This window comes from Varanus komodoensis, unplaced genomic scaffold (assembly GCF_004798865.1).
Source record: "Varanus komodoensis strain SLA01 unplaced genomic scaffold, ASM479886v1 scaffold5, whole genome shotgun sequence".
Taxonomy (NCBI): domain Eukaryota; kingdom Metazoa; phylum Chordata; class Lepidosauria; order Squamata; family Varanidae; genus Varanus; species Varanus komodoensis.
This window is the reverse complement of record NW_025336087.1, coordinates 4,298,640-4,312,070: the sequence shown is the minus strand read 5'-3', so window position 1 is coordinate 4,312,070 and position 13,431 is coordinate 4,298,640. Positions and strand designations below refer to the sequence as shown.

Sequence of the window (13,431 nt, the reverse complement as noted above, 5' to 3'; positions counted from 1 at the left end):
TTTTCAAGGGTTGGACTGCCAGCTGTTGGGAGCTTGGCCCTGGAAAGTTCACTTCCAGTAGTGTAAATATTAATAATAAAATGATAGGTTAGCTAGTGCTGTAAACTGGGCTATTTTAGTACTGTTAAGGGTGATGAAAAGTATGTATTGCATCCAAAGTTAGTCTAACTTAAGGACATGCACCTTACAGAACTTAGATATTTTGGCCTACAACTCTCTTATTGGCTGGAGAATCCTGGGGGTTGTAGGGCATTTCTCTGCCCAGTTATGCATAGGATTGGATCCTTAATTACTCTTTGTTTTGGAAAGGTATGAAGGTTATTTTAATTATTTTAGGGGAAGTCAGGTTGTGGGGCTGGTGCATTTCTTTAAGGAAGAGGTCCCTAACATTGTGTCACTGGGAACATCTAAAATTTTGAGGGAACACTATGGACATTCTCACAGAATGGCTGGCCAATCATAAAATGGCTTCCACCATGGATTGGTCACAGGCCTTCATTTCCCAGAAGGTAAACTGCTGAGGCTAGAAGTAACTTGCCAAAGAACCTAAGTATGAGGCAGAGGTGGAGGTCTTTGCTCCAGCACACAAAATGGGCCTCAGCAAAGATGGAACTGGAGGATAGAATTTTACTTTTCAGCTTGCCAGGCTCCCAATTAAAATTTATGTTTTCAAAAAACCATCTTAAGAAATAAATTCAGATTGGGAGCAGAGAGCTTGGTGGTTGCCAAAAGTGCCCATGGGTACCACTTTGGAGATCCCCTCCATTGATGCCATGCTACTTCCCCCTTCATAATATGAGCACTGGGCAAAAGTACAAATACATTTGCCTCACAGTGAACTAGTTCTCGGAGTGCAGACCTTTACAGAACAAGCAGGATACCATCCACAGACAAGAGGAGAGCTGTTAGTAAGCCTGGGGATATCCCAAGGTGTAATAAAGCACAAAAATGTTGTAGAAGATAACCGAAGGGTTATTTGGGGGTTAGGTGGCGTGGGAACAATTTAATGAGTCCTGAGTATGTCCAGTTGGGTTGGAAAGCTGGGTCCCTCTAAACTGGGTGGGAAAGCGATGTGTTCTGGACGTGGATCTGCCTGGCAAGTTGGAATTCTGAGCAGGAGCATTCCACACTGCAGCATTTTGTGGCATGACAGTCCTGCTTGTCAAATCAATATAACAGTATGATCAAAGCACAGAAGATATGAAAATAAGACTTAACAACAACACATGTTCTTAAAGTGCAATACAGTTTTTTCACGTTTTGCACTGGAATGGGGTCTTTGGCTACTCTCTCTCAGTAGGGCCCCAGGTCCAAATACACAGGAAGAAAACTTCTCCTAGATCCGTTAGGGAAGGGGGTAGGGGGCAGGCACGCAGCCAGTCCTTCCCTCCCCGCTTCTTGGCCCGCCAGCGCGCAATTTGGCGCTGTAATTCACTGCTTTACCCGCGCCGCCCCGCGGCGGACAATGGAGGAGTGTCCGTATGGCGCAGCCGAAGCCGGGATTTTGCCCGGGCTCCGCGGCCTCCCAGGAGCCAAGCAGCAAAGCGGCGGCGGGCGAGACCCCGCTGGCGGCTAACGTAGCGCGCCGCAGCCGCGGTCCACCGAAGGGAAACCACCTTTCGTCACAGGGCCAGGCAGCCAATCAGGAGCCAGGGCAAGGGATTCCCGCTCCTCTTGCCGCTTGTTCTGTCTCTTTAAATGATTCCGGCGAGGAGAGTCTTCAGTGCGCTCTGGGAAGGGGTAACACAGCGGGGGGATTCCCTGCGGAGCCGTCGTGCGCCTTGGGGAGACGGCTGACTAGCAATCTAGCAGGAGGGGCTTCAAACGGGAGCGGGGGGGGGGGCGGACTCGGCAGCCTATGAAGGCATATCGAGGAGCAGCAGGCAAAATCCAAGGCTCCGGCTGTCTGGAAAAAAGCGTTCCTTCATCTCAGCCTAAGGGGCAGGATTCCATCTAGTGGGGGCGGATCAACGGGAAAGAGAAGTAATTGTTCGACTCCAGCAAAATCTAACTAAATAACAAGCTATGAGCCCCTCTTCAGACATGGAGTGGAAGTTAGAAAGATCCGCAGCCCGGAAAGTCCAGACTGATGAAGAAGTGTTGTGGGTAAATCCAGTGTCCTTTCTCTCCTGCTCCCCACACACCATCACAGGCTGGGTATCTTTTTAATAGAAACTCACTCCCTGCCCGCCACGTGAAAGTTAGCAAATTGGGTGATTCCAGTGCTATATTAGTATTCTGCCCGGGGAAGGTTACCTGAAAACTTCAGTTTTTAAGACTTCAATTCTGCATATTTTAATTGGGACTAATCTCCTTTAAATATAGTGGGGCTTACTTCTAAGTAAACACCTAATTGGATCACTGTGCTGTTAGAGATGCTTTAGAGATCCTGAAGAATAAAGTAAATGAAGTAACTTTTGCTAAGAAATTTTTGTTATTAGGGTATATGTGTATAACCCATATGAGAAGTGTCTATCAATTTAATGCTGGAAATGCCCCCATGTGGAGGAAATTATTCCTCATTCCTGAGCTAGGCATAGTTCTCCATTTAGTTACATGGGACAATTATATGTATAAGAATGTGAAAGGCCTATGCAGGCCACCTTTTTCTGAACAGGAGCCATGGGAAGAGAAGGAAGGTTGGACAATTGCTAGCTCTGAACAAGTATGAAATCTAGTTGTCATGATGAGTTAGTAAAAAGGGGGTTTGACTTTTGTGTGGTTCAGATCTGATTCCTCACAGTTGAGGAGCAGCCGCATCATATACTTGTATGTTTGTTTTCAAGGTGAAAATAATGAAAGCGCTTGGGACAGACCTCAGAGAGATCAGGCAACGGCATTTACAGATGCGTACTAAGGTGAGTCTTTAGGAGACTGTGAAACTGATGCAGAAAGCCTTTGTCTGCAAAACCTCATGTCCTTATAAAGAGAATATAGAGAAAAAAGTACTGGAAAGCAGAGGTAATGTAGAAAGTGGGTAAAGGTTCTGGAAGACTAGAGATTCCTCACCCCTGGAATGACCTTTAACAAGGTGGAGGGACCAGGTGCAAAGGAAAACATGACTCCTGTCCCTTGAATTGCTGTGTAGATGAGCGTTCCCAGGAGATGGAGCTTTCTCTCTTACACACCTTCCTCCACAAGTCAAGCTGCATTTGCTGAAATGTAGTTTTATGCATCTGGGGAGTTGTTTCCTCAATCACATCTCAGCACCCCTGGTAGTATGACATAGGAAGAGCGCTGCTGGATTCAATCAAAGGCCACCTAGTTTAGTACTCTAGTACCCTGTTCACTACAGTGGTCAATCAGAATCCATTGGGAAGCCAGTAGGGGGACATGAGGGCAACAGTGGAGCCCACCTTGAAGGAGGTAAGGGCTGTTACTAGAAGGTACCCCGATGGTGGAGTATGCTCCCCAGAGAGGTCTGCCTGGTGCCCACTCTTTATTCAATGTGGTGTCAGGCTAAAACCTTTTTATTTACCCAGTTTTTAAAATGTTAGTTTTAATGTATATTTTATCTATCGTATATTAAATTAAGTACTGTTGCCTAGTTTTAATGTTTTAATGCTTTTGTACACTGTTCTGAGATTTTTTAAAAAAAAGATTGTATAGAAATTAAATAAACCCCAGACCCACTGAAATGGATGGAGTGAACCCATGAAATGAAAACACTTAAGTAAGACTAACATTGAATATAACCATCTGTCCACTTTCTTCTTACTATATATGATTTTGTAAGACTGCTTCCTCTTCCTTTAGTTGTCTTGTCATATCATGTTCAATAGAGACCAAGTATATTGTCCAAGTGGGAAAGCTAGTGAAAAGATGGAAATTTTGAGTTTACTTGAAAGAAACAGGCAGTATTTCTAATCATATGCAAGATGCAGGTATAACTCAATTTTTTCTCCATGAAAAACATATTCATTTAAAAAATGATTCTGCTTCCATTTCAAATTCATTTGCTCAGACATTTTAAGCACAGATGAGTCAAAGAACAATGGTACCTAGCATCGTGGGGACATACATAAAACTGAGTGCATTAATGGCAAAACACTATAATCACTGGCACACTGATTAAGGTTATTTATTACAGGCAAGACTCAGTGATGTGAAGTAAAATTTTGTTGCAAATGAAAAGGAACAGGAACGTGTCAGTTTGGCAGTGCAGTACTAGCTGGCTGGTTGAATGCAAGTGTTTTACAGCTGCTGGCTGCACTCCATGCTGTTGCATTCCAAAGAACCTCAAAAGTAATGGAAGTGTGCCACCTTGTGAACACTACCGAGATGTCCATGTAGTGACAGCTGGACATTTTAAAATTGCAGATTCATTATCCTGGTGCTGTACTCAGAATTCCTGCATCCCATTTGCACACACATATATACACCTGAATGTGTATATATTTATTTATTATTTATTAAAACATTTTTAATAAATATATATACACATCAGAGGTAGCTTACCACCATGAAATGATCCTTTGTATGAAGTCCTTTTAAGTGTTTGGAAAGTCATTTTTTTCCTAGTCAAGATTACATTGTCTCATTGGGTTCACTAATAAAGTGCGTAATTGGTTTATGCATTTTTATTACTTTACCTTTTAGTTATTTTGAATTTTGTGATGCAGAAACATTTCAAAATGAATCAAGTCTGGTAAAAGCTTACATTTTCACCAAGTACTTTGGGATCATCAGTGTAGATGTGGTTTTAAAATGTATACTTCCCTTAATATTCTGTACTAGCAATAATGTTTGCTAAGATTATTAAGGTCTGAATTACACACATGGCATCAAGTACAAAACACTTCTGAGAATCAGTGAAAAGAGGCCAGGACTAGAGTCCTCTCTACATTTAGTCTGTTTAAACTTAATTGGTTTCAATGGGATTGAAGCCGCCTAAATTTTAGAACCTAAGCCTAGCTGGAAAGAAAGAAAAGTGTTTCTCTCAAACTGTTTACATGTTTTGTGTGACATTACTTTATACGATTATTGTTTCAATGTTTCTAATTCTAGCAATTTATTATTGTCAACCTCAGTATAATGTATTGCTAAGAGGAATAGCAGAATAACTATTTTCAGTTGCATAAAGGCAGGTATCATGTCTTCATGATTGCATCATAAGTCTTGTGACTAAAATGACAGCATACTTTGGCTTTTAGCTCCCTGTGACTGGTAGGCAGAGTTAGCTGGCTGCTTTCTCTGACTCCAGCAGTTGCAACTGCACTGTTACTTGCTGCAGGAATCATGTATTCTTCAAGAAATTGTGATGCTGTGTGTGTGGTGGAATGGCAGTGTATTGTTAGCTGGATGAACATCTGAAAGACACCAGCTAACATTTAGCTGCCAGCCTACGGCACTTATGTTGATCATCGGACCATCGCAGGGGTTTGTATACTTTCATGCCATGATTCAATAACACTCTTTAACATGTAGTTCAGCTTTCCTCAGGCTGCTGCAGTCCAGATGTGTGTGGACTACAAGTGGAGGGTTATAATCCAACATATATGCATTACTTTGCCCTTTTCTTATGTTTTATTGGAGTGGGTTGGGCCTGCAGTTGTCTTTCGCAATGCGGGATTTTCGCTGTTTTTATTGTGTTTTGACTTTTGAATGCTGCAGTATTTTCATTATTATTGTTGTCCGTGGCCTTTCGAGGACTTCTGTAAGGTGGCCGAGAAATATTTTAAGTAAATTAAAACTATATAAATGTGGAGACCACTCAGCTGAGGAAGGCTGGTGTAGCTGCTTCTTCAACTGCTGTCATGTTGCAAATGTCTGAACAATGCAATGTTCTTTGTCGGGCATAGTTGTTCAGAGCAATAATAAAACAAGGGAATGAAATCAGTTTTTGTATGATTAGGTTAGTCAGCAGAAGTGCTTGAAAGGTTCTGAGAAGTAGAACCTCTCTGATCTTACATTTAACTCTGTTATAAAGGGTCCAACTTATCAAATATCAATGGGTGCATATTAACAATAAATCGAATGCCATAAATGTAAAGTATTTATTAATACAGCTGCCATCTAAGTATGTTTCTTTAAACATCATGCTTTCCTTCAGTTCTCCACTGGACATCCATAGGAAGGGTTTTGTAAGCCAGACTGTGTATAGTCTGAAAACTTGCAATACTTTCAGTCCACTGTAAAAAAGATAATACTTCACGTAAAGACTCTTATTCTAATTTACCCATTTCATTCCATAATACACTGTTCCCTGTGGTGTGATGGTTTGGCAGTGTACTCTTAGTTAGCTGTAATCTGTGTTCCAGCAACTAAATACACTTCCATATTATTGCATGACTTTACATCATTGTTTAGGCTAATGCTTTATATTATGGCTCTGTGTGAGAGAATTGTGACAGTTGTAATTGTGTCAACCCTCCAGTGTCTGCAGTACTGTGAAAATTTACCCTAGTTGGACATTTTATTACTGTTCAAACTAGTGCGTGGCTTATATCCATTTGTTTTCAGACTTCCCAACTCTAGTTGGCTAGCTCATCTCAAGCTAGTTTGCCTGTGGAATTAATATATTGTCAGATGATGGAAGGGATTAAAAAAATCTATCGCTTTGGGAGTCCCATGCCAATAATTGCAGAAGAGGCAAGACATTGGAGTCTGTATAAAGATTAGACATAGCTATGGTGGGCCCTATACATGTGGACTGTCTTTAACATCAGACCTGCAAAAGCAGCAGAGGATTGCAGAATGTGACATTCACAACTATCGGAATAGGGATACTTTGATCCTGGAATGCAGCCTTTTTCAACCTGGTACCTTCCATATATTTTGGACTACAATTCCTGTTAGCCACAGCCATCAGGGCTAATAGTCAGAAATTCTGGGAGTTGTTATCCAAAGCACCTAGAAGGCACCAGCTGGGGAAGCCTGCTATAATATAATATTGAAAGTGGAAACTCAATCAGATTGCATTTCTGAAGATTGCCGGAGAGAGTATATCTGATTCTATGTGGAGGTATATGTCTGTTAATTTTAGTTCAATTTAATTATTATACACCTACAGTGCCCATCAGTTGAAACTCTCCCTGGTGGTCCAAAAAAGAAAATTTAAATCCGTAAAGCACAATATCAGTTTGTTGTTACACATATTCCAGCAACCAAATACACTCACTTTATTAAATGACTTTGCATTGTTTGGGCTTTACATTATCCTTTGTGGGAGAGAACTGCAACACCCAGCTAAGAGCCAAAGGGTTACTTTGGAAGCAGGAGCTCAGCTCAGCTCAGTGACTTCCTGTTAAAAATGTTTGCTTCTTCTACAGACAATTCTCATTTGGTGCCAGCGGACTCTCTTTGCAATGCTGAAACCTAGATGTCATTCTGAATTGCTTCACTGCATGATGATGTCACAATAACTCCAACATACTCATCTGTATTTTGTGATCCGTTGCATTGCCCTGCCCTTTTTGTTCTCTCACCCCTTAGAGCCAACTACGGAAGTTGCACAATAGCTGTGTTTACACATTAAGACACAGACCCATTTGGTTTAAATTCATCTGTTATGAGGTTGCCATATTCATGCCATTTTTCTCCTGTATTCTTTCATTACCATTCACATGTCTGCAAACCAGGTAAGGCATGCTCAAAGTGCATTTAAATTACCTGTGACTGGCCAGATGTTGGACTAGAGCTCCCATCATCCTTGACCATTTGCCATTTTGGCTGGTGCTGATGGGAGTTGGGAATCCAACAAAGTCTGGACAGCCACAGATTCTCTACTGCTGCCTGGAACAAGTGGATTGTCAGGTGCATACTGAGGTTACTAAAAGTACAAATAACTCTATTTACACAGGACATTGTGAACACAGAACTGCTGCCTTGTGGACACACATCGCAGGTGGATAATCGAGAGTTTCCAGTGACTGAGGTACAGATAAAGGAGATTCTTTTGTATGGGACTCACATTATGAATGGTGTTGGTAACGTCCAGATTTAAAGACAAAATAATGTAAAAAATACTGTTAATGGGGTTGGTGAAGTTTCTTTGATCTCTCTTGCTGTCTCTGAGCCTGCAGAAGAGAACTTAATGCTTAAATTTGCTGTAGTCTTATTTTTATGAGCAAGCTACTACAATCACCTGCTTCAGTTTGGAGGGAGGTCTTAAAGGATCCTTGTTAGAAAAGGATCCTTGTCAACTGGTCAGCAAACAGCAGTTTTGCAATACTTGCTGTGACCGAGATCAACATGTTGCAGCCTTTCTTGACAAATAAGAAGAAATGCATTTAGATTTCATTTGCATGGAATAAAATAAAAGTGTGTCCCTGAAATGAGAGCTACATCTACACTCTTCTCTCAGTAGTTCCAGTGACCTGAACCATCACAAATCAAACCAGCTCATATCTGCAGGGTCCCATCATTCAGAGTGTGAGTGAATTTTTGGAACTGAGTTATAATACATATAAATGTGACCGGCAACCAAATATTGCTGTGTGGAGAATTCCTGTTCATGTGCCTACCAGCTAGCCAGTCCACACCTCTACCAGGGTACCCCAGTCCATTCTGTCCCCTCCCTTTGTTCCTATACCTTTTTTCCTTTTGTTCCTCCCCCAGGTAGTTTTTTCCTAATTTTTTGTAGTTCTGCAAATCTTGGGATCTCTATTCTGCAAGGATAGGATTGTTTTGGTGGTATGAGATAGGCTCAGTCACCTTCCTTCCTTGCTCCACTTGCCCATCCAGGGTTGCTTTTCCAATCTTGGAGAGTAGCTGTACCTGCTATGCAGGGACTGGAGATCCTATTCCAAGCTCCAGGGTACAATCTCCATCCCTGAATCTGGAAATCTGAACTATTGTGTGGCCCATCAGATACTGTCTAAGGGCCAAAGGTTTGGTCCCTTCAAATATTATTTCTGGACTTTACCTCCTTACCTGGCAGCACTTCATAACCATGTTGGAACATAAGGCCAGTTTCTTTCTGAACAGTCAATATAATCTACAGTAAGCATACATGATAGGAGGGTTTTCAGAGGTACCGTTTGCTTTCCAAATTGAGGTGGTAGGCTGTATTGCAGCACAAACATCTCCTAGTGTATTCCCAACAGTTACACATGAGCCAGGGATATCTGAGGTGAGCCAAAGTGCAACAAAGCCTTTGGGAACTGTGAAAGTACATGGAAATGGGTCCCAAGGGCAGCCAGCTCACTATGCTAAGCATGGATAATTTTGCCCCAGGAGGCAGATTAGATTTTTAGAAAGTCCCTTTGTTAGCTACAATTCATGTGAAAAGTATTTATTTTTGTGCATAAACACAGCCAGAACTGACTTGGGAAAATATTCTAAGCTACTCTTGTTAAAATGATGTCTGTTATAAACCTTGTACTTTCTTTGAAGTACGCACCCACCAGATAGGCCAGTCATGTATTTTTGCAGGGATCATATCCAAGGCTCACTTGAGCAAAGGGCTTAGCACACTGGTGCCCCTGTTTGTTTCACTTGGACTCAGCATGTTTAAAAGGTGTTCCTAAATGGAAGAGTTTTCTGACCACAATTATCATGAAACTAACTAGCAAGAAAAAGTTTCAATTGTCCAGTTGCTTCTTCCTCTTCCTCTTCCTCTTCCAATTATTGAGCAGGAATGTACTAAGGCTGTACAGAGCCACTGCCATACAGCATTTGCAAGGCACCCTTTCAGAGGTCTTCTTTCTTTTTTACAATGATCTGCCTAACCAAAGCAGCTATATCTGGCCTGATGTTTTCAATGGGGTCTTCAGGCCGCCAAAACTTCACAACTTTACCTTCAGGGCTGATGAGATACTTCCAGAAATTCCACTTGGGCTCATGTTTAGAGGACTCTGTAAGAAAAACACAAATCAAGTTCAGTTCACAAGCAGAAGGGGTGCCTTTGAGGGAAAAAGTTGCTTCCAAGCCCTGTTGTGATTAAAGTGTTCAATTCATCCTGATTCTCTGGATTTTCCCACTGCAACACCTTTTCTCCCTCCAGATTTATTTATATGAAATCGGAGGACTACAGATAATTCTTGAACAATATGTGAACTTTGGCCCTCCTCAGTTCTCATCTTGCCCCTCTACTTTTCTCTTTTTCTTCCCATCTCAGACTTCTACAGGGTCCACCTCCTTTCTAGAGACCACTTCATCTCTTCTCTTAGCCCCAAACTGCTTCTTTTGCCCAGCTTCCTGCTCCTTCTGGGTTGATCTATCTCTTTTCCCCCTGCGCCTATAATTTCCTATCTCTCTAGGGCAGTTTTTCTTAAGCTGGGGATCTCAGATGTATTGAATTACAGCTCCCAGCAGTCTCAGCCCACATAGCCAATGACCAGAGATGATGGAGTTGTATTCTAAAACCTCTACAGAAGCACCAGGCCAGAGGAGGCTGCTCTAGCATCTAAGAAGCTCTGCCAAAGGCAGCCAGGAGCCCTTCTGTGGACCCTAACCTCAGTCATGTTGAGGCTGCTCAACCAATCCAGCCATTTCATTGCTACCACACAATCCAGAGCATTTTGTACTTAATGCAGGCAAGGAAGACTGAACTTTTCCATTCATGAAACAGATAAATGGCAAGATCTCCCTATGCTCGTTGAAGAATGACAAGAGATTTAAAATTTCTGAAAATTTTTATAGATTTGGAAGAAAAATTGTATTCTGCTTGTCTGTCTTTACAAAATGATGATTTAAATTATAAAGAAACACTGAAATGTTTGTAGCATTTAGGTGAATGATTCTGTGCACAGTCTGACATTGAAGGAATTAATCTGCCATCTGACTGTAGGCTGCCATCTTGCAAAAAAGGAATGAAATCTCGTGTGTGTCACAGGAAATGAGCACAATTATTTGTACAACTAATGCAATTTATATAAGTCAACTCCATAGCTCTTTTCATTCTTATTTTTAAATGTTTCTGGTCAGTCCTGAAAATCTGACTGAATAAGTCACTGCAGAATCTTGATATATGGTTGCAGAAGACATACAGATGGAAAAAAGTCCCCCAGTCTGGAATTTAGGCTGGCATTGTAATGAACTTATTGGAGCCTTCCTGCTTACAAAAGCTCCCCTGTTCACTTTCACATTTATCTTTGCTTGTATGAATCTTGGCACTTAGGTTAAAAAATTAAGCTAGACTGCTGAAGATTCAAAGCAAGCCACATTACATGCATGGAAGTGCTTGAGGAAGAGGTCTCTGCTGCCCATTTCTCAGACTTATGGGACTCTTTGCTAACAAAATTCCAAATTCAGCACCAAGGAAATAATGTCGGTTTCATTTCATGTATTGAATTTTTATACTGCCCAATAGCTGAAGCTCTCAGGGCACTTACAAAGATTAAAACCTTAAAATATATGATAAATGTCATATGCATACTTAATATCAACATACAATATGGAGAGACACACACATCTAGAAACAATTTCAAACAATCAACAAAAACTCAAGATCTGCTTGAAACCTCCTCATACCGTCTTTATTATTGCGCATAATTTATGCTGTTCTCCTAAACTCACAAAAGGGCAAAAGGCTATGCAATCCCCTGTGACCCAGTACTGGAAGGCTGCAATCCTGCTTGGTTCAAACAGAAAAAGCCCTACAACTCCCAGTGTGTCCCAGCTGCAATCTATTCACATCCTTTTCTTCTGCTGTTTCAGAAGGCACTGCACTTGCATTTTCAAGCATATTTTCTTAAGAAGCTGAATTCTGAGTGCATTCCTTGTCTCCCTTTTGCCTGAAAGTTGTGCACAGCATATAAAAACCAAGAGAGCCATGCTTACCTATTAGAAATTTAAATACTGGTGAAGCTTCAGATCCCATAATCTTTATCTTGTCGAAAATGGGGAAAGTTACTCCATAGTTTGATTTTGCAAAATGACTGATGTGGTGGCTTGTGCCTGGTTCCATTTCTCCAAACTGATTGCAAGGGAAGGCCAGTACTGTGAAATGGGATGGTCCAAACTCTCTGTGGAGTTCCTGCAGCATGATGTAATTTTTTTCTGTGTGCTGACAGTGACTAGCCACGTTTACAACCAGAGATGCCTTCAGATACATAGAGAATGGGACAATAAGAAAGGAAATAATTTCCCATCCAGCTTTTTAAATATAGGACAATGCATACATGTTCAATTTAGTTTCCATTCAAGAAAAAAATCAGTTTTGATTTAGGATATCACAAACTAAGTTTCTTAATTGTAGAAATATTATATATTAGGAACAGCAATCATCCTACTGCTTAAGAAAGTTCCCTGTTAAAATCACAGGGATTCTCTAGAAACATACAATTTGGATCAAGTGAAGCACTTTTAAGCTTTCTTTATTTCAGTGGTACATAATTAAAGATGCACTTAATTTACTGTCACTGAAATAAAGAGGCCTGAAGGGTGGTTAATCATTACTATGAATAATCCATCCAATCTGCAATTATTCACAGTAAAATATGCATTTTAAAAAGTATTCAGCAAAAAGTCCAATTCCTCAATTCTTTACATTTCTCTGTAATTGGATTGCACAATTGTTTGCAGGTACTCTAGTAAAATATAGAAGGGGGAATTACATAAGAACTGATCTGTTTGATCAGACCCTCAGCTGAAGTTCCTAAATGTTAATTTAAAGTTTTAAAAACAGAATGTGAAGGCAACAAACCTTTCTTGTTATACGTAGTAGATGCTCCTAATATCTGGTGCTCTGATAGATGGGTACAGACCCCAAGTAACTCACTTTATCAGTTTATATTAGCAAATATTATTAAGTGATTCTAAAGCTTCAGAGCCTGAGTTTCCATGCACAGTCTTAATTCCCTCAGAGGTAAAATAAGTCTCTCTATCCTCCCCTCCATTGCAAAAGATACAAATGTCATTCTTGTGCATGAAGGGTACATATTGCCCGCCCCACCCCCCATCTCTAAGGTTGAACACAAAAGATGCCACTTACTTTGCCTCTGTACTTCTCCAAAGAAATGGGCCTCCCTTTCGAATCCTTCACTTCAAAAGAATAAAAGTCTTTCACTTTGGACTTGAAGAACTTGAGCTGTAGCAGGCCCAGCATGGCTGTGAACAGAACCATAGAGAAGAAAACAATTAAAATCCTGATTTTCACCTTTGAGGTTTTTAAAGGATATGTTACAAGAGGCAGAGAGGGCTCCATTTTGGAGAATTTTAGGGGAAGTCTCAGCAGGCCTGGATGTGAGGAGGAGCTGAAATATGAGACACAGCAGCTCGGAAGTGCACGGCCGGGGTGTATTATCCTCAGTCTGGACTCTGTGAAAAATGCTCAGAACTGAAAGCTTCCAATGCAGACTTTGGTGACCTCACATAGAAGGAATCTCCTGATTTTCAAAAAGTGGTTTGTTAATGTATATTGTATGTATCAGTCTTCCCCGGGTCATAGGATTGCAATCCCCATTATCCCCAGTCAGCACAGCCACTGCTTAGGTTAGGGTGAGGAGCACTGCATTCCCATCTTAGGCCCATGCAATGTGTTGATTT

At 41.1% G+C, this 13,431-nt stretch overlaps 2 protein-coding genes across 2 annotated transcripts in view; one reads left to right on the top strand and one right to left on the bottom strand.

Moving 5' to 3' along the window:
* Positions 1 to 1,974: 1,974 nt before the first annotated feature.
* Positions 1,975 to 13,431, top strand: part of CDC20B (cell division cycle 20B) — a 31,138-nt gene continuing 19,681 nt past the window's right edge. Inside the window, 3 exon segments of the mRNA XM_044446114.1 lie at positions 1,975 to 2,106; positions 2,787 to 2,858; positions 7,802 to 7,876. Of these exon segments, the coding sequence (XP_044302049.1) occupies positions 2,026 to 2,106; positions 2,787 to 2,858; positions 7,802 to 7,876 (228 nt within the window). The 5' untranslated portion in view covers positions 1,975 to 2,025.
* GPX8 (glutathione peroxidase 8 (putative)) lies at positions 5,973 to 13,109 on the bottom strand. The gene is made up of 3 exons (XM_044446863.1): positions 12,878 to 13,109; positions 11,725 to 11,986; positions 5,973 to 9,797 (listed from the first exon to the last, which is right to left on the bottom strand). Exons 1-3 carry the CDS (start codon positions 13,088 to 13,090, stop codon positions 9,634 to 9,636), a joined length of 639 nt encoding a protein of 212 aa, XP_044302798.1. The 5' UTR covers positions 13,091 to 13,109; the 3' UTR covers positions 5,973 to 9,633.

Excerpts from the sequence above, each read along its gene's own strand:
- GPX8 (XM_044446863.1), bottom strand. The coding sequence starts at position 13,090 with ATGGAGCCCTCTCTGCCTCTTGTAACATATCCTTTAAAAACCTCAAAG. Across the intron at positions 11,987-12,877 it reads TGGAGAAGTACAGAGGCAAA|GCATCTCTGGTTGTAAACGT; the intron begins GTAAGTGGCATC and ends ATGTATCTGAAG. Across the intron at positions 9,798-11,724 it reads AGTATTTAAATTTCTAATAG|AGTCCTCTAAACATGAGCCC; the intron begins GTAAGCATGGCT and ends TTTTTCTTACAG.